Source organism: Calidris pugnax, unplaced genomic scaffold, assembly GCF_001431845.1.
Source record: "Calidris pugnax isolate Ruff unplaced genomic scaffold, ASM143184v1 scaffold129, whole genome shotgun sequence".
Lineage (NCBI taxonomy): Eukaryota > Metazoa > Chordata > Aves > Charadriiformes > Scolopacidae > Calidris > Calidris pugnax.
In genome coordinates, this window is record NW_015090856.1 from 1,573,175 (window position 1) to 1,592,071 (window position 18,897).

Below are 18,897 nucleotides of genomic sequence, written 5' to 3' on the forward strand. Positions count from 1 at the left end.
GCCCCCCCTCCACTGCAGCACATGGGAAGCAAAAGTTTTCCTCCTCCTCCTCCTCCTCCTCTCTCCCCTCCGCCGGTTCCCCTCGCCCTCCGCCCAGGCAGCCCCGAACGAGCCGCCCCCCGGGCCGGTCCCCCGGCTGAAGGATGCGCCTGCCGGTCCCTCGGTTGCTCCCCTCGGCCCCCGGTGCCGTGCCTCGCTTCTCTCCCGTGGGCAACGAGGATTGAAAGGGTGCTGGAGGCTCTGCTGCTGCTCTGAGGGCTGGAAAGGAGCGAAGGCGAGACTTTGATCGCGTCTTGCAGAGGGATCTGCCAATTTGCGGAGGAAAAGGGGTGTCGGGAGAGAAAGAATCAGATGCTTTAGCGGCGCCGGAGAGGCAGCGCTACATCGTTTGGCTTCGGCCCCATCATGGGTACTGGGATGTGTTCGAGGAGGCAGAAGGGGCTTCTGCAGACCGGGTTTTGCCTGGTGACCGTGGCGTGTTTGGGCTCGGGAGTTTTCCTGTACAACCACTTGCAGCAGAAGGTGCGGAATGCTGAAGCCCTGGCCCAGAAACACAAACAGCAGCAGGAAGCACTGTCTGCCCAGCTCCAAGGTGAGTGACCTGCTCTCTGTGTGTGTGCATCCCGCTCTCTGAACTTCCCTCTCTCCCAACGTTACCTCCTGGTGGTCTTGCCTTATCACAGCCCAGAGATAAGGGGGTGCCTTTGTGCAGAGGGGTTCAGCTTTTTGGCTTTAAAGAGCTCTAAGAAGATGTTGTCACCTATTTCCTTCCGCTGTTTGCTGTCTAGAATTAAATGTGAGTTGCTCGCAGCAGCAAGGGGAATGGGGTGTGCTGGATCCGTGAGTTCAGCCGCGTCACATCTATTCCATTTCTTCTCCCTCTAGTTCCTTTTAGCTGTAAAGACTAGTCCTATGTCATCCTAAAGGCGAGCAGGACTCGGAGAGGCTGCTTGGGCAGGCTCTGAGATGTGGCTCCGCTCTCTGGCCTGCGGGAGCATCTGTCTGGAAAGTAAATGGAGAGGCGAGGGGTCCTTTAGGAAAGTTTGTCACCATCCTGTCTGCTGCCCCGTTGCCCTTGCAGGGAAACACACCTGGCTTCTTAAGAGATTGATCTGTGACTGGAAAAGTCTTTACCAGCTTCTTTGGGGGTGATAGGTGCTGCAGCATAGAGCTCCCTAAAAAGAGGGGGAGAAGGAGAAAGGATTGGTTTTTCTGAGTCTGCTGACCAGCACTTGTTCCTCTGGCAACAGCTGCCAGAAGACTGGGAGACAAGCATAGTATGTCTATTCCTCTCTCCCCCCTCATTTGTCCTCTTTGCATAAATGTCTTAAGTGTGGGAAAATGACATTTTAGCCCATGGAGAGATCTCAGTAGGGAAGGCTGAGGACACATCTAACTCTGTTGCTGAGTTCTTATCTTCTTTGCCTAGTCTATCCTTCTAGCCTTACTCCGTCTGCCAAAACTACATTTCCAGCACCTGTCACTAGATTTGGAGTCTCCAGAGGGATTTGCTGAGCTCTCTAGGGAGAGGTTTGGTGGGAATCCACTCTTTGGTGGCCAGCAGTTGTGTGAGTAATGCTGGAGGGTGGCCTGGTTCTGGAGTGCCCAAAGAATGGATTTTACATGGGCAAAATATTGTTTGCCTGTGGCTCGAGTGACTCAAGGTCAAGAGATTCATTTAACACTTTTTCTTTGAACAAGTGGGGTTAGATTAGAGTGTAATTCAAGAGCTTTTCTTCAGACAAAAATCAAGTGCAGGGTATCCATTATGACCTCTGTTGACATATCCAGTGACATTGTTTCTATTGCTGGGGAATTCTGCACATCTGGGCCTTTTAGGGTTAAATGCTCCCTAGTGGTTTTGTGTGCAGCGTTGTGATGCAGATGTAACACTGTACATGTGCTGCTTGTGCTCAGGGCTGTGTGTTTCTACCTGTAAACTGGGAAAGCAAAGTGAGGTCTGTGTGTTTTGTTTGTCTTTCAAGGAAACATGCTTTAAAAAAACCCCAGTGAATCTTGTGAATTCATCTGGTTCGCTGCTATTATCTTACATTTTAGTTCCGTTTCTTCTTACTCTACCACAGGGCAGTCCAACAACTACAGTTCCTAATGTGTTGTACAGTCCCAGCCACAGCAATTTCCACCTGCATCCTGTGTTTCTGAGATGCAAAGATCAGCAGAGCAGAAGTTAGCCCACATTCCTTTCTGGTGTGTCAGCATCCCTTGCTGCTCTTGGAGAGAGGGGCGAGTTCATCAGAGAATAAGATGACAGTGGTAGCCTCGGGGAACCCCAGCTTTGGGAAGAGCAGGCTCAAGCAGACAACTGGGACAGGCTCATAATATATTCTTTTTCCACCCAAATATGTTTGCATGGCAGAGCTGTAGCCTGTTGCTGGGGTTTCTAACCCTCTTGTCACTCTTCCCATTCCTAAATACAGTTGTTGCCATGGATACCCTTTTTATTTTGAGAAGACACTTACTTGTCCAACAATTTTAACAAAGGCAAAGCTTCTTTTTTGGATTTGGCTGGTGGGAGAAGCTGAGCAATTGGCGGATAGGAGCCGTGTTCATGGAAGTCTTGAAAGTGTGGAGGTATCTTGCACATATGGCTGAGGCTCTGGCGCTGTCACCTCCCAGCGCTGCTCCCTGCGGCGTTTCGGTGCAGGAGAGAGGGGAGTCAGGGCTCCATCCCTGCCCCTGTGCTCACTTTTTGCATGACTTCAATTGCTGAGTCTGATTTCTGTCTTTCCAGCTCGGCAGGAGGAGGATGTGTTATTCCGAGGTGGGATTCAGTACTGTTTAACCAGCACTTCAGGTGTCTCCTTTCAGCTCTCCAGTATCTCCTGCCCTTCTTTTATCCGAGTACAAGATGTGGTTAATGCTTCTGGTGGCCTCTGTAAATAAAGCTTGAAAGTGTGGGGCTGGGCCAAGAGTTGAGTGAAAGGGAAAAGGAAAAGCAAGTGGAGGAGGGAGTGAAGCACTGCCTGTCCCATGGGCTGTCTCCTACTGGCTGCACGCAGGGAAATGGATCTCATTGACTCTTTTAAAATAAGATCAAAGCAGCTGCTGACTTTTCTGGGGGGTGCAACACGTTGTGTGAGATACAGTCATGTGCGTGACCATGGCCAGCCCATGTCCCGGCCAGCACGCAGAGGTGGCTGGTTGCTGTGACCCAGCAGACCCTCTTTTCCTGTTGTGGTCCACGTGGAACGCAGGAGGAAATATCTGCTTGGCTTTTCTGTCCCTTCATCTCTCCTGTTTCTGCTGGGTGGGGCTGGAGGCATGTCTGAAAGTGCATGGAGACACCTTGCCAAGTGCCAGGCTCTCCCTTGTGAGCTCTGATTTGGGGGGCTCTGGTGCTGCATCACGAGGTGCAGAGGGGGGGTTAGAGACACGCTCTGGCAAGCTGTGACCTGGGGTGCCCTTCAGATGAATCTGTTCTGTCTCGGCCCCCACCCCAAACTCATGCCATGCTGAGCTGTGTAGCAGGTGGCTTTGAGCAAAGTGTTGCTTTGCCGCCTCCCACTCCCTGTAGGTGTGTGCCTGTGCGTGTACGAGCTGCTGCCTGGAGGTTCTGAGCAAAAGTAGGGGGATTTTAGTTCAGTTCCCCAACAAACGGCACCCTTTGAACAGATGGGGAGGAGGGGTGCAGTTATGGTACCTTCCGCTTCTCTCTGACGTTCCTGATGTGGCCTGACAACGGCACGTCAAACTGCTGGCTGGGATGGAGGAATTCTGTCTCACAGCAGGCTGAGCGTGGAAATGCAGCACTCCTCTCCTCACTATTGGGTGTCTCTTATCCAGTCTGACCTTCCTTGGCCATCTCCCTGGAGGTATGATGGGGCCTGGCTCTGGTTCTGCTCCCCTTGTCCCTTGCTCTGGATGATTCTTGAGCCCCAGTGACTGGTGCCATGGGCGATTAGTTGTGATGTGACTGGATGGAGACTGGCAGGAAAGAGTATTTGATGCCTCTAACAAGGAGAGCAGCAGAGAAGAAAGCTTTTTCTGGGTGATTAGCTACGAGAGGGGAAGGTGCAGTCTGGAAGGTGGTGTTGATCTCTGTGCTGAGAGCTGCTCGGAGCTGTCAGCCATGGGCAGTATGAGGACTCTTTCCACAGGATCTGCTATTGGCATAGGAATGGCCTAACGAGCTACACAATGTGTGTGGTTTTAGCAGAACCAGAGCAGAACCTGACAGCTCTGCTGCCCTGCACCCATGGCTTGCCCAGGGAGGGGTAAAATGGACCCACTTGAACAGGTGAGTAAAACCTGGGACTGTTGGCAAGGCTGAAATTGCTCTCCCTTTATGGATCCCTTAAACTCTCCCTGGCAAATGTTAATCTTATTCCTCTGGGGTATATAAGGCAACCCCTTCATACAAACACCCTGTTTTCTGTGGTCTTCTATAAATGAGAACGAGTCTGTAGAAGTCCTGACCTGTTCTTCTTTCCCAAAGGCAAGGCACTGCCAGGGATTTCATGGTTTCAGCAGTCGAAGCTCTGCATTTTAGCTCATTTGGCAGCAGGTGACAGTGCTTTAGTGCTGAGTTCTGGCTGAATTCCAGCCTGGATTTAGACACTGACCACCCTCCATTCTCTCTTCTAATTGCAAATTGTTAAAGACTTCCTGGCTTCCTCTGAAGCTGTACAGTGCCATTTTGGTCTGCTGAGCTGTTGCTGTACCCCACCACAAAGCTGAGTGCTTTATGCAGCACTTGCTGCTTTGCATAAAGCTGAACCCACCTTTTTCTGGGCTCTGGAGGAACGGCAGGAGAGATTACAACTTTCTTTTTGTAGTCACTGGAGGTTACTTCAGCTTATCTTACTTATTAAAAGAGCGTCAGGAGAGCCAGATTTTGTGTCCTAATTTTCTGAATCATCAGCCTATGATATGGAGCTGTTCCTGAAAACTCTTCTGCTTTGTGCTGTTTGCATTAGCCTTTGTGGTTCTGGGTTTTAGCACAAGCCTATTTCTAGAGATGCTTTCCTGGGCTTTAGTTTCCCATTTACTATGTGAGATTGATAGCACCTGGTAGCTTGGGGTCATCTAAGCAGGACTTCTCTCCACAAAAGAGTTATTTATTTGACTTCTCCTGTGCTGAGGGTGCTTGGCTTTTTTTGAGTGAGGCTATAGCTGTTTGACTTGCCTCCCGTGGGACACCATGCACTTTGCTGGTCTGGGTGATGGAGCACTGGTCACTGGGTTCTTTGGCTGCAGGGACCTGGAACGGTGGGTAACAGCCTGTGTGAGTGAGTTTCTAACCCTGGTCATAGGGGTTTGGTATACTCAGGTAACTAGAAAATGAATTAAGTGCCTGCAGGAGAAACTCCAACATGGGGAATCCCTCCAAGCCCAGCATCGCTGAGGCAGATGCAGACTGGAAGCTGAGAGTACATGAAAGGGCACGATAAAGGCTGTGAATCGCAGGGGCATCCCTAATAGTCCCATCAGTCGTGACTTTTCACTGCTGGTGTGAGGTTCCCATCACATCAAAGACTTGTCCTCAGGTGCTCTGCCAGATGAGACTGCAAATGAGATGCTTGTGGCAGAAACATGAGTGCCCAGAGCTCGCAAATCTTTTGGGAAGTGGCTGATGGTCTTAAGATGACAACTTCATTGAGTAAGACTTTTTTAGCATGTAGTGAAGAAGCACCCACGGTCTCTGGTGTGCTGAGCTGGGCTGGGGAGGCCCTTGGGGTGACATCTGAGTAGTCTGTTGGGGAAAAGCATTTCTAAAAATAAAGCTGTCGTGAAGTAGACACTTGGACAGCTGCAGTGATGGGTTTGCTGCTTACCAATGTGCTCAGCAGGGGGGAAAAAACCCTTCCAGATCGAAAACAAATATTTCTGCTGTAACAGTTTGGAGAATATGGGAGTTTCCTCACTTCGGAGGGAAATATTAATGAAGTGGCCCAGCCCAGGGGAAGCATCTTCACCATTGGGATGTCTGTCTTTGTTAACTGGGGAAGGTAACAAAGAGAAGGAAGAAGATAGCCTGGCTGGTGATGAGAGGAATTCCTGACCTAGGACACTGGCCCTTCCTGCTCCCTGAGGTCAAAAGTGACAGAGGGAATTAAGTGGGTCTGGGGAAACAGCTTGGATGGGAACGTGTGCCTGGGGCATGGGTCCTCAGGCTGGGGTGGGACTGAGCTTGGCACATGATGAGCCCAGGCTGGCAGAGCCTGAAACACTCTCCTTGTACCTGTGGGGTCTAAAAATGGCACAGTCTGGGAAAAGCTGACTTGTCTGTCTTGTCCTGCTGAAGCCTTGATTTCAGTACTGTGAAAATCCCAAGCTTGGACCCAGCCAATGTCATGAGCTTGGCTTAAAAATCGTGGAGCTAAACCACGTGGAGGTTCTTTTTCTGTGTGGAAAAGGCATTTCCAGGTGGAAAGAAAAATACTAGTCATTGTGAGGGTCCCGGTAAAGCCACCAGACTTGGATTTGTTGTGATCCAATGGAAGAGAAATATGTAATAGTGAACCAGACTTTTAAAGGAACTGGATAAAATGATTATACCATACTCTCAGGTCTGCTCTGCATGAAGTTACAGGGGGATGTGGCTCGTAAAGGTGAGGAATGCTTCCTTTGAATGCCCAGCTTTGATTAAAAAGCTCTTGAAGAATGGGCATGGCAGCAGTGCTTTGCTGCCTGGTGAAATTACAGTCTTCTGTGCACTTAGTGTAATTAGGAGACCTGCTGTGAGGAAGAGACAGTCTAAAAATGCAAGGAATAGCTGCTGTTTTGCAGTGCAGAAGGAAGACGTCAGGCATAGGGAGGCTGTGAGCTCTGTGGAGTTCTGAACCGGGTGGCTTGAATCCCCTGCCTGGGGGAAAATGGGTGGGCAGCAGAAAAAAGTGTTTTTCTTTGGGTTTTTTCTTAATGTTTGTTTTTCCTTCAGTTGTCAGACTTACAGATGGTAGGGCAAGGAAGTACTCTTCTGATCACCATTTGATTCTTGTGTAATTCCTACCTCAGCCTTGCAGTTCCTGGATGATCTTTAGTATTGTTTAGATAAATGTCCTAGCCTGATTTTTAGGGTGCTAGAACTGCCTATAAGCTCTTCTCTTTGTATATATTGAGAGCGACATCTGCACTACCACAGGCTTGGTACCACTGGTGGTCAACACTATAAAATATTGGATATGCCTATGGATGTTTTGTGTCTCTCATTTCCCCAGATGGTAGTGCCTGCTCTGCAGGCAGAGCGAGAGCACAAGTCACTTGGGGCTCTTGGCTTGGCAAGAGTTCAACGAGGGATGGGTTAGCACTTGTTGTGTGCGTGCAAATACCATCCCACTTTGTTTGTTCTCCCAGAGACTGCATCGTGGCACGTCTTGTCCCCAGAGATCTTGGCCCTGGGGGCAAGTTTCTGTTGCCACCCCATCCCCTCTGAATGGCTGCCCGGTGCCATTCTGGTGTGGTGGCAGCTTTGCAGAGGGGATGGGGAGCCTGTTGCAGCTGAGTGCTGGGGCTCAGGGGAAAGCTCTTGGTTAGCATTCAGACGACAGAGTGGATTAAAGTCACCATCCATCAGGGAGCTTCTCTGGCACTTCCATTTGTCACGTAGCTGCTGTACAGAGCAGCCTCATCCCTCTCCCTTCTTGGCCCCGGTGCAGAATATGGATGCTCTTTTCTGCCTAATGGGCGAGGGAGCTGCTTGGCTCACTTTTCCTGAGTGGCCTGAGGGTGGCCAGTTAATGCTTGGGTTGTAGAAGGGGAGAAAATGTCTCTCCTGCTTGTTGCTGGTGCCTCTGCAGAGCAGATGACCTAGAAGGTTCTGAGCCCAGTAGTGGACTTGGCCAGTAAATACACAGTTTAGCCACTGGCTGCTGAAGCCAGCTCTTGGGCATCATGTCTTGGACACCAAAGCAAAACGTGAGTGCAAATACAGGGTGACAGACTGTGTTACATCAGGCACATCCATTGTCTCTAGTCCAACTGTCCCCACCCTGCTACAGACCTTATCTGCTCACAGTTGACAAAAGTGCAAACAGCTCGTAGCTGGAGCTGACCCTTTCATTGTTTAGGACTTTGGGTGTCTTGTGTGTATTTCAGGACTGTTGATTTTCTTGGTCTGGGTTTTACGTGTGAGCTACTGTGTGTGTAGACCTAGGAACCCAGAGCCATGCAGGCCATTCAAAACAGGAAAGGCTCTCTTGTCCCAGTCTGCTCTCCTGGGCATTTGCTGGCCCAGGCCACGGCAGGACTTGAGGTTCACATGTCTCATGACTTGCGAGAGGCTTGGTTTTTTTTGGGAAAAGAATATATAGGAAGAAATTTCAGAGTTTCTCATGCTCTGCCTCTTTCTGCTTCCCTAGTTGTGTATGAGCACAGATCCCGGCTGGAACGGTCCTTGCAGAAGGAGCGAGGGGAGCACAAGAAGACAAAGGAAGGTGAGTCTCTTGCGTGGGTGGCACAGTGGTGGCCAGTCACCCCTCCAGCTGGTGTGTGGGGAGATGTCTGGGTTGTCCCCAAAGCGTTTCCTGCCTTCAGGGCCGTGTGTGGATGTTACTGAATTCTCCCCAGGCAAACCCTATCCCTGCTTTGTACTAAGGGAATATTTAACTCACTTCTCTGTTGCCCACGGGCAAAAGATTCTGTTCTCTCATATCCTTGCATATGTCCCCAGCCTAATCTGTGAGTAACAGCACCCATGATATGGTGCTTGAGCACTTTAAGTGACAGCTAAACGTGGTGCCAGACTATGCTTTTTTTTTTTAACCTATCCCTGCTTTGTACTTAAGGAATATTTAACTCGCTTCTCTGTTGCCCACAGGCAAAAGATTCTGTTCTCTCATATCCTTGCATATGTCCCCAGCCTAATCTGTGAGTAACAGTACCCGTGATATGGTGCTTGAGCACTTTAAGTGACAGCTAAACGTGGTGCCAGACTATGCTTTTTTTTTTTCTTGGAAATAATGTAAACTTCCTTATGAAAGTGATGTGGTGATGCTGAGCTCTACCAGTGCTTAATAATATTAGCATCGCTGCATAATACACAGACAATACAGACTGTCAGATCTTTTAAAGCTGATGTACAAATGTAGATAGACACCTTGAGGGTATTTTAAGACTGTGAAATACAACAGGAAGTAGAAATTGAATAGATTAGCTCCTGTACCTTTCAGTGGAGTAGAGTGCTTGGATGTCAGACCCCTCTGCACCTGATTGTTGAAGGTAATAGTTCGGTTTTCATCTTCAAAACTGGGATGTGGAGTAACGTCACGGCTCCTTACTCCTACTTACACTGTGTTTCTGGAAATGCTGACGTACAGCACCCGGGTTTGGCTGTGGCTGGGTGGCAGTTAAGGGAGAAGCTGCATTTCTGCCTCTTCTTTCATTTATTTGGTGGGGATTGACTGAGAAAAGGAATCAAAATGTACATCAAAATGTAGCCGTTTGTGTGCTGATGTAGGAAGTCACCAATGCACTTGCCTATAGAATGGGAAAGGAAGGACATCTGGGCCACTTTAGGTGGGTGGACACGTCTCCTGGAAAGCACTACCATCTTTCTGGGAGCATTGCATGGAGTCTCCCAGCAGCATCTGCATCCCAGCTTGTGGAGCTGCAGCCTTTTGCTCAGCAAGGGGCTGATTTCCTCCTTCCCTCCCCCCACCAAAATATAAACCAGACCCTTGTTAAATTCCAGCTCATTAAATTGTCTTCTCTTCTTCCGCTTCTAGATTTTTTGGTGTATAAGTTAGAAGCTCAGGAAGCTCTCAACAAGGAGAAGGTGGGTATGGGTTGTTCCTCAGTGTATGTGTGTGTGAGAATGGTACAGATTTTTCTAGCACCACCGCAGTCCCAGGACCAGGGCTGGTGTCTGGAAGGCATGGAAGACTACGAGTGTGTATGGTACAAGATGAACTTTGGCTGACTCCACCTTGCAAGGCCGTTGGTGTGTGAGGATTTACTTCATCTTGGTGAAAGACTTGTGCTGTGCTGGAGCTATTCTGCCCGCCCTCCCATGAGTGGTAGCTGAGTGGATGACCTGACTGTCAGCTCCTGGTGTAGCAGGGAGTCCTGGGCTGCAGTCTGGGAAGAGAATTGCTCTTTCATGGTGCAGAAGAGTCCTGGGGAAACTGAATGCAAGGCACTCCACAGGGAACGCGGAGAAGAAAGGCCATGGTGTTGTTGGGGAAAGCACATCCATTGTTTTCTGTCTCCAGGGACTGTCAAATGATTTCCACTGGCCTGTGGACTTCTTGTTCAGCAGGGGAAAAGAAGGAATCTTCGGTGAGGGTTAAGAAGAAATGCCTCCCTGGGTTACAGTCTGTCCCATTCACTTGTAGCTATATGGCTGGTTTTAGTCCTTTCTCAGAGCATCTGTTGATGTGATGCTGGGGAAGAGGAATCGCTTTTAGCCTGCTCATCTGTGGGTGAACGTCATCCTGTTCCAGAAAGAAACTCACGGATGAATATCTGAATACTCTAATGGCTGGGCAGCTCGTTTGTGATTTGTGCTCATTATCCAGTAGCATTTCATACCGTGTTGACTGTTTATCATTGGGTTGTAGTGGAAATCCCCACGTGGTGCTTAATTTGTACTTCCATGGTGCTGCTTAGTGTCACAGCTGTGTTGCTTTGAGCTTCCCTAACACAGATCCCAGCAGAAGGTTGTAAAACTGCATGAAATGAGAAAAGCTGCAGCACGTTCCCCATCAGGTACCACTGCTGCTGTGGGAAGTGTCCTGGTTTGAGGTTTGGTGGCCAACCATGACATGATTTGGCCTTTGAGCATGGGTGGCTGGTGGCTTCCATGCCAGCTGTGTTGAGATGCTGGTGCTGCGGTGAAGAACTGTTTCTTGGGGGAAAAAGGGGAAGAAGGTAGCCCTTAGCAAGGCATGACCTGATCTGTTAAACTGGTACAGACCACTCTGTGAACACATGGAAATCCCTCTCCCTGTGCTGGTTTGTGTGAGTTGAGCTTAGTTTGACAGCTGTACCTAGTTACAGGAGGTTGCTTTAGGCTTACTCAGTTGCTTCGCGATCAATTTTTTTTGTGAAATGGTGCAATTTTTGTGTGTAGGCGACAGCTGTGGCGCTGCCTGCCTCCCCCTCAGTCACTGCAGAGCGCTCAGCCTGCTTTGGGGGGGGTTCACTGTTCACAGCTCTTCTTATTATTTATACAGGGCCTGCCCTGTATAAAGAACTGAAAACTGGAGAAAAACCACTCTGAATGTGAATCGAGAGGGTGCAGTTAATTAGCTGGTGGCTAGGTTGTTTTGAAAGGGTTCTTTTCCAGCCATCCTCATAATGTCTCAAAGCGGGGCCGTTTACTCAGTGTGTGGATGCCAATAGACACACAGAGTAGAGGTATTCTTTATTTATTCCATTCCTGAAGAGATTCTTCCTTCTAAAATGTATTTTGCCTTTTTAGAAATACATTCTACCTCTTCAAAGTACATCAGGCTGTGTGTTCTGCTGGTCACCTTGGCGGGCTTGTTCCCAGTCACCTTCCCAGAGTTGTCCCAGTGTGTGGGAAGGGGTGGTGGGCACTGGCTGTTGCAGTGCTGGGTGGGTGATCACTTGTTTCTCCTGCCCTGGGTTTTTCTGGGATCTAATGGTGCCTTTTTCCTTTCCAGCAAGATTCTATGAACAGATACGGGGCCCTCAGTTCCCAGCACAAGATCCTGAAGGTAAGGGAGCCGTCTGGTTCCACCTATTCCCCAGCTGCTGAGGGTTAAGGAATGCTCCCTGGAAGGAGAGCCGGGGCTTTCGCTTGCCAGAGGTGCCGAGGAGAGACCAAGGGCTTCCTTCAGCCGGCTCAGAGGGAGGAGACCACACAGGGGTGTTGATCTACATTCCTTCCTGACTATTCAGGTTCACGGGAGTTTCCTATTTATTCTGTTGGGCTTTGTGTCAGATTACAGCCTTCACCTACTCCTCATTTCAATGGTAGCCTTTGTGCGCTTTATCGCACAGGAGTTCTGTTGTTCAGTGTGTTCTTTTCTGGGTCTCTTAGTGCGAAAATGGGTCTATTCATTGGAGCTTGCCCTTTGGGCTAATACAATGTATTCCAGTCGGTGTGAGAGGCTCAGAGGGGGGTGGCTTGTAGTGTTTTATAGCTTATCACACACTTTAACATCAAGATATGCTTCAGGTAAAGTTTGCTTTTGTTTGAGCAACGCAACTGTGGCTGGTGAAGGTGGTTTTTAAATGTTTTTAGTCGGAGCCCTGGCAGCGAAACGGTAATTTAATTCTGGGATGTAAAAAGAGGGCTAGGTTCCAGCAACCCTCAGCACCGCTGGGTTGTATTTCCTGAGCGGAGCTGGACCTCCAGCTGCCTGGCTTTTTTGGATTCAAACTTGGGGAAAAGGGAAGTACAGTTCTGTCTCTTGGGTATTATCCAGCACTGCGGATTCTGGGAAGGCTTCGCGGTAGTAACGTTCCTCTTCACAGCAACTGCAATCTGAGCAGAGCGCTCTGGTTCGCTTGTCTCAAGGGGACAGTGAGAGCATTTCGTCCTGGCTCCCTTTCCCCTGCTTCCTTTTATTGGGGAGGGGAATAAGCTATTTTTAAACTGTATTTACAGCTGCTGAAAGTCAGGCCAGCCCTTGGCACTGCAGCGTAGTAGGTTCCTGGGCTCCTCAGGGCAGTCAGCATACGTAGCTGTGGTAGAACTGACTGGGTCAAGAGTCTTCTGTTTGTGCTTCTCTTAAAATAATCACATGTAGCGTGTTCCAGACCTCCTGTCCCATAACTACAATAAAACAACATCTTCAGATTCCTCCTATAGTTTGCATACATTGGTTACAGCCATCCTTAGAAGCCAGCTGGGAGTGAGGATGCTCTCTGTGCTTAAAGAGCTGGACTGGGCCTCTGGTGCTTTGTGTGACCTTGTCAAGGCACTTATCTCCCTCTTCAGCTTCCTGCTGCTATCCAAGGATGAATATTCCCTCCCTTCTTCCTGACTGTGAGCAGTCTGGGGATAGACATTATGCACATCACCTGCCAGACAGAAGATGGGCTAGAAATTGATTGGCCTGAGCTGATGAGGATTTAAAATTCCTTAAATTGCTTAGAGTTTCTTGTTGAAATAAATTCTCACTTGCTAACATTGGTGGCTTCTGAGCTTTTCGGTATCTAAATGATTTTAGGGATTCTCTGCTGTGCTTTCTGCTGGTGAATCTGATGAGAACTGTAAGTACATAATGTCTTTGAAAGCCAAAGCAGGAATCTTATAGTCTCTTAATTTTCCCTCCTGATCTTGTGATCTGATTAACTTGACATCCTTGTCTCTCCTCTTTGTTCTGGCTCTGGGACCCTTCCACACTGATAGATTTTTATTTTTTTTTTTTTCTCTCTGCACTGCATGTATTTTTGGAGCAGTTATTTGTCTCCTCTTAGTGGAGGATAATTGCTTCAAGGGAGAATGCCTGGGCCACAGATGCTTTGTTTTACAGGGGATAAATGCAATCATCGATAGCATTTAGAGGTTTGGGGTTTGTTTGGGTTTTTTTTGTTTTTTTTTTTTAGAAAGATGAGGGGCCTTTTTACAGGAAGGCTGATTGAAATTGCTGCCTGAGTCCTGAGGAGCTATTGTGTGGAAGGGCCAGGGTTCACCTGTGAGCCAATCAATCTGCATACATAATTGGTGTTGACAAACTGAATGTGGAAGGACTCTCTAGGTTACCATGGGAACAAAAAAAAGGAGGTGAATTCTGGTTCAATGGGTCTGAGCAAAAGGATGTCTCAGCATGTTTTGTTCTTGGGCCCTGTAAGAGGGGAGGGGAGAAGAGAACAGCTCTTCAGCCCACTTCTGTCGATGAATTCTTGGACTGCTTGAAATAGTCTGTGGTCTCGTGAGAGTGGTGTTATCCTGGTGTTTTATGCCTGGGAGCCCCATGCTACTATGGGGAATGTGGGCTCTCTGCTTGAGAGGATGTGGTGTCCTTGAAGAAGGTCTCCCTCCTCTTCTGGCAGCTTGAAGTGGTGGGTGGGAGAACAGCCAGGCTACGGGGAAGCAAACCAAGCAGAGAGAAGAACCTGAGTGTTTAGGTGTTGGTGTGTCCTGGCTCTGTGTTCCTGCACGCAGAAAGGCAATGGGGAATAGACCTCAGCCTTACTTAGAGGTGAACTGCTCCTGTAATGATGCTACGTGCACCATGGAAACTCTCCTCAGAGGTGATGTTGTCCTTCAGCACACCTGGGACTCTGGAAAAGACCTTGGATTTGTGCAGAGTTCCACAGGCATTTGGTTTGATATCAGCAAATATTATCTCCTACACTGCTGTCATGGAGCGGGGTGTGCAGGGAAGTTGAGGAGGAGGAGTAGTTCTTGGCTGTGTCCCAGAGTCTCCATCTCTTCTTTGGGCAGGAGCAGACTTGCCATGACCTTCTGCTTCAAGTTTAGTGGCTTCCAAGGAGACCTCTAAAGCTGCTTCACAAACCAGAGTTTAATTGGTCTTTCACATCCCTCCTGAACCACTGAATACAAAGAATATTTTATTGTGTCTGGGATTTCTAGGTACCTTACTGGAGGAACGAACATCTCTTCTACCTCCCCAAGCAACTTATTAAGCAGAGGCACTCGAGTGGCACTTAGCAATAGCTAAATTACTCTCCTTCTCCTTGTGCTGACTCTTTGTCACTTCTTTTTGCATTCAGAACCAGCATGACGATGTCAAGAAGCAGCTGCTTGACCTACAGCTCCAGCACAACAGCTTGAAACTGGAGCATCGTAAGGCACTGGAGACCCACAGCCAGAAATATGCCCAGCTGCAGCAGGAGAAGGACAGTGAAGTCTCAAACTTGCAGGGTGAGTGTGATGGAGAGCTGAGAAAGTGGCAGGCAGAGAATGGACTGGAGAACTGAGTTCAGGAGAGGGTAGTGATTCTTGTATGGGCCCAAGGGCAGAGTCAAAACTGGCCACGTGTCCTGGGGTTGCATTGAGGGGAGGTGAGAGATGTGGAGCAGGCTATTGAGCAGATTCCCCATGCAAGGGAGGCCATTGGAGTTCACAGGTGGTGGTTTTGTGTAGGAATATGCACCACAAAAGCCTCTGGCTGCTTGGGTTGACAAATGCATTGATCAGTTGACCTGGAGTTTCACCATACTTGGAGTTCCCTGGGGTTCAGAGACCCCTGCACTGTTATACTGCATGGGGCATCCCGGGTTTCTGTCAACACCAGCAGTTTCATGGTGTTATTTTTAAAAGCCTAATTGATTTTTCCTGGCTGCTTATTCTTACTGCAGCTGCTACTTATCTTACGTGTGTAAAGCCAGGTAAGATAATAAATTATTGTGCCAGATGCTGGTTGTATACAGGCTGTGAAACAGTCCATGTCCCAAGGAGGTCACACTCAAAATGGATGAGATAATCCAAAAGCAAAAGGCATGAGGCTGAGGCAGAGGCACACGCCTGTGGTTCCACAGCAGGCTGGGGCAGGAACAGGTTCATCCATCAGATAATGCTGCCTTTCCCTAACCTTTCTCTGGTGGGTGAGTGTAACTCAGTGAGCAGAGATGCTTTCCGTGGTAGAGATAAAATATTGTGATGTTTAGATATCCCTTCTATTTCAATATAATTTTCCCTCTGTACAACTTTGACAACGGAAACCAGTTTCTATACTACTAGGATCCTGTAAACTCTAACATTCAAACTTGGGAGCAAATTAAACATACTTTGTGATTAATGGTGTAGGTCTATAAAATGCATTAAGTAGTGCACGTATTGCAGAGAATGCTGATCCCTTTAATTCCCAAAGAGTAGTTTCTATTTAGTCTGCTGTTTAATTAGATTGTGGGGTTTTTAAGGTTCACATCTGTTCTTACTTAGATTAGGTCTGGGAGAGTGAAATGTGCTGATGTTTTGTTTGTTTTTTTTTTCCTTTGATCAACAAAGCCCTGGTATCTGGTGATCACCCCTGGGTTAGAAGGGGGGAATTGAGCACAAGCAAGTGAAACCTAAATATTTGATTGTCTCTCTCTTCTTGAAATACACAGCCCCCGATGAAGTAAGAAAATAAATTCTGCCACAGGAAGGAGAAGAATGATTAGGGAAAACAATTCAAAGAGGAAAGTTAGTCAGGAAGGTTGGCTTAGGGCTGAGATATTAATATTCTCTGTCCATCTTCCCAGGCTACCACCTCTCTCCTGTGCTTTAAGCTCAGCTGGCTGGTAAATCTTCCCTTGAGTATTGGCAACCATGCCATACAAAAGAGCAAGAGAGTCTTAGGAGAGGTGGGAAAGACAGAGCTAGTAGCATTGCTAATGCCTCATTTTCTTTCCTTATGTTCCTCCAGTACTTTCTATATATAATGTGCCCTCAGGAGACATGTGTTGGAAGACGTACCTCTGTCAGTGAGTATAATAGAGAACAGAAGAGGTGTCTGAGGATGGGCATTGCTCAGGGCTGTTGACATGGAACTGAGGGATATTTTTTTTTTTTTGGCTAGATTCAATTGCAAAAAGGAAGCCCTTACCCCAGGGATGCTGGGGGAAAGCAGAAGCCATCAGGGCTGTTGAGATGGAACTGAGGGTTTTGTATTTTTTTTTTTACTAGATTCAATTGCAAAAAGGAAGCCCTCACCCCAGGGATGCTGGGGGAAAGCAGAAGCCCACTGGGAATTATGAGGGACTGCTTTCACAGGGGAAGTTGGGTTTGGTAGCTCCTCTTGGTGGTTCTGGTTTCCTTCTGGCTGCAGGAAAGACAGAGCCTTTTTTCTCAGGTTGATGTAACCCTTCACCACAGGGCAAGAACTCAGCACTCAGCCTCAACAGCAAAATGTTCTGTGCCAGGGATGAATGTTATGGAAAAAAGATATTCCGCTGTAATCAGAAATATTTGTAATCTTGAGCTGGAATCCTGCATGCAATTCAGCCTACCAAGGTGACCATCCTATTAGGGAAAAAATTCCCATCCTTGTCTTGGCAGGTGGAACTCTGCAGAGAAATCCCGGTCCATGCAGTTCTAGGGATATTTTAAGAGAGCTTTGGGATCCAAAATAAGGCTGACATTTTTTGACACTTTTTCTTTACTGGAGGACACACAATTACATTCCAGGCAGTGAAACATAAGTGCATTTTGTGTCTTGTCACTGAAGTACTCGGGAGTGTGCAAAGAGCTTGAAAGGAGCCCAGCCTGAGGCTGCAAGGCAGAAGGTTGCTACTTAACAGCATAGGAATAAATGTGCCTGAGGACCAAGCTGTCCTGCCATTGCTTTCTGTAAGTGAGTTGTGGGGTTTTTTGTTTGTACCAACCTTTCTAGAGGCAGCTTCTCTGTACAGTTGAAGGGAACCACCTTACTGGATCTGCTATGGGTTTGGGAGACCTGACAAACGTGTTTTGTAGTTGTTTCTCAACCTTCCAGTCACCACAGGTAGGGGCAGTGACCGCTGCTCGCTGCTCTTCAGCTGCAGTGGGTGAAGGAAATGAAGAAATAAATATCTTGTTCTGGTAGTAGGCACAGCAAGGGCTTGACCCTGACAGCAATAGTTACAAGAGACACGTCAGAGTGGAGGAAGTTCCTTGTATGGGCAGGACTCCTGAGAGCTGAAAGGAATGATGATTCAGGTTTGTCAGGGTGTTTGGCTAGTCCCTACTAGTGCTTCACTGTAATTCCTGGGCTTGGAGAGATCTATGAGGTCAAAAGGAATCTATGGTAAGGAAGAGAGATACTACACTTGCAAAAATAGCTCTCTTAAGCAAGTTTCTTCTTCTCTTGCAGATACAGTCTTTAAACTCAGAGAAGAGAGCAAGCTTCTCCGGAAGGCCCACCAGGAAGTTCACTCTCAGCTCCTTAATGCCCAGGTGATCAACCAGGGGGTGTTTGTGGCCACATGGGACAATCTTCTGCTGGGGTCTGGGACCATCAAATATTTTCTAAGTAATAGATCTAGCTATCAATTGTATTCCAGTGTATTTCTGCAGGAAAAAAAACCCCAAAACCAAAGTTTTGTGGATCTGGTGTTGCGCTCATGCTGTGGGGATGGCGTGAGCCTCTTCAGTGCACTGGAAGTCCTGACCTCACAGAATTCTGCTCACCCAGCTGAAGCTGGGAGCTCCCAGATGACTTGGGAGAAGGGGGGAAGGCTGTGTATGCTGGGAGAAGTGGGAGGACTTAATGCCTCTACAGTATCTGTCTGAGGCTCTTGTGCTGAGCCAAGAGCCAAGCAGCTTTGTAAAGACACTTTAAAAGTCATGTCGCAGTCTGAATTAGCCTTGCCTGTTGCTAATTAACAGCCTTCTGTCAAGTACTCCCTTGGTTTATGGGATAAGCCCAGAAGCAAGGAGCTAGTTGTGGTTAGATGCAGTTGACAGCTAATTCTTTCCCCTGAAACAGATGCTGAACTTGAACTAGAGGTGTGGGGGGTTGTGGGTTTTGACTCCTACAAGATTGCTCTTGAGTTCTGGCCTGATCTGCCCTGCAAAACAGCAGGGACTAAGTGGCTCTGGGGATTGCAAACTTCACTGATGATGGGTCCTGGTTGTTCCAGGTGGGAAGCCCAGGTCACTGACATTGCAGGCTGCTGTCACTTGGCACCTCTTTGGCTCATGTCAGATGTGGTTTGAGAGGGGTCTCAGGTTGACCTTCAGTGTATTTAACTTTCTTGCCTTCATAATTGTGATGAATTGTGACTGAACTGCTTTTTGACCCTGCTCCCTCTGTGTGGTGAAGGCAGACTGGGGGGATGCTCTGCAGTAATACTGCCTGCAGTGTGTGTGTTGGAAACTAAACAAAGGCTTCCAGTCTCTGTAGGGGTCACTCCAGCAAGCCCATGCCAGGAATTGAAACAGCATGTGACCACAAGCTTCTCCAGTGCCCTGGGAAGCCTATGTTCACACCTCCTGCTATCAAAATGCATCTCAGCCTTCATTTTTAGGTCTCCTGACCAAATTTTCAAAGGTAGCTCCCAACATCACTGCTCTGTACCTTGTTCTGAAGTGAC

The 18,897-nt window shown here is 48.2% G+C and overlaps 1 protein-coding gene across 1 annotated transcript in view; it reads left to right on the plus strand.

Annotated features, from left to right (window-relative positions):
• Positions 1–27: 27 nt before the first annotated feature.
• Positions 28–18,897, plus strand: part of LOC106889154 (Golgi integral membrane protein 4-like) — a 32,134-nt gene continuing 13,264 nt past the window's right edge. Inside the window, exons 1-6 of the mRNA XM_014943938.1 lie at positions 28–592; positions 8,322–8,396; positions 9,687–9,736; positions 11,589–11,642; positions 14,614–14,764; positions 17,676–17,758. Of these exons, the coding sequence (XP_014799424.1) occupies positions 406–592; positions 8,322–8,396; positions 9,687–9,736; positions 11,589–11,642; positions 14,614–14,764; positions 17,676–17,758 (600 nt within the window). The 5' untranslated portion in view covers positions 28–405. The remainder of the gene's footprint in view (positions 593–8,321; positions 8,397–9,686; positions 9,737–11,588; positions 11,643–14,613; positions 14,765–17,675; positions 17,759–18,897) is intronic.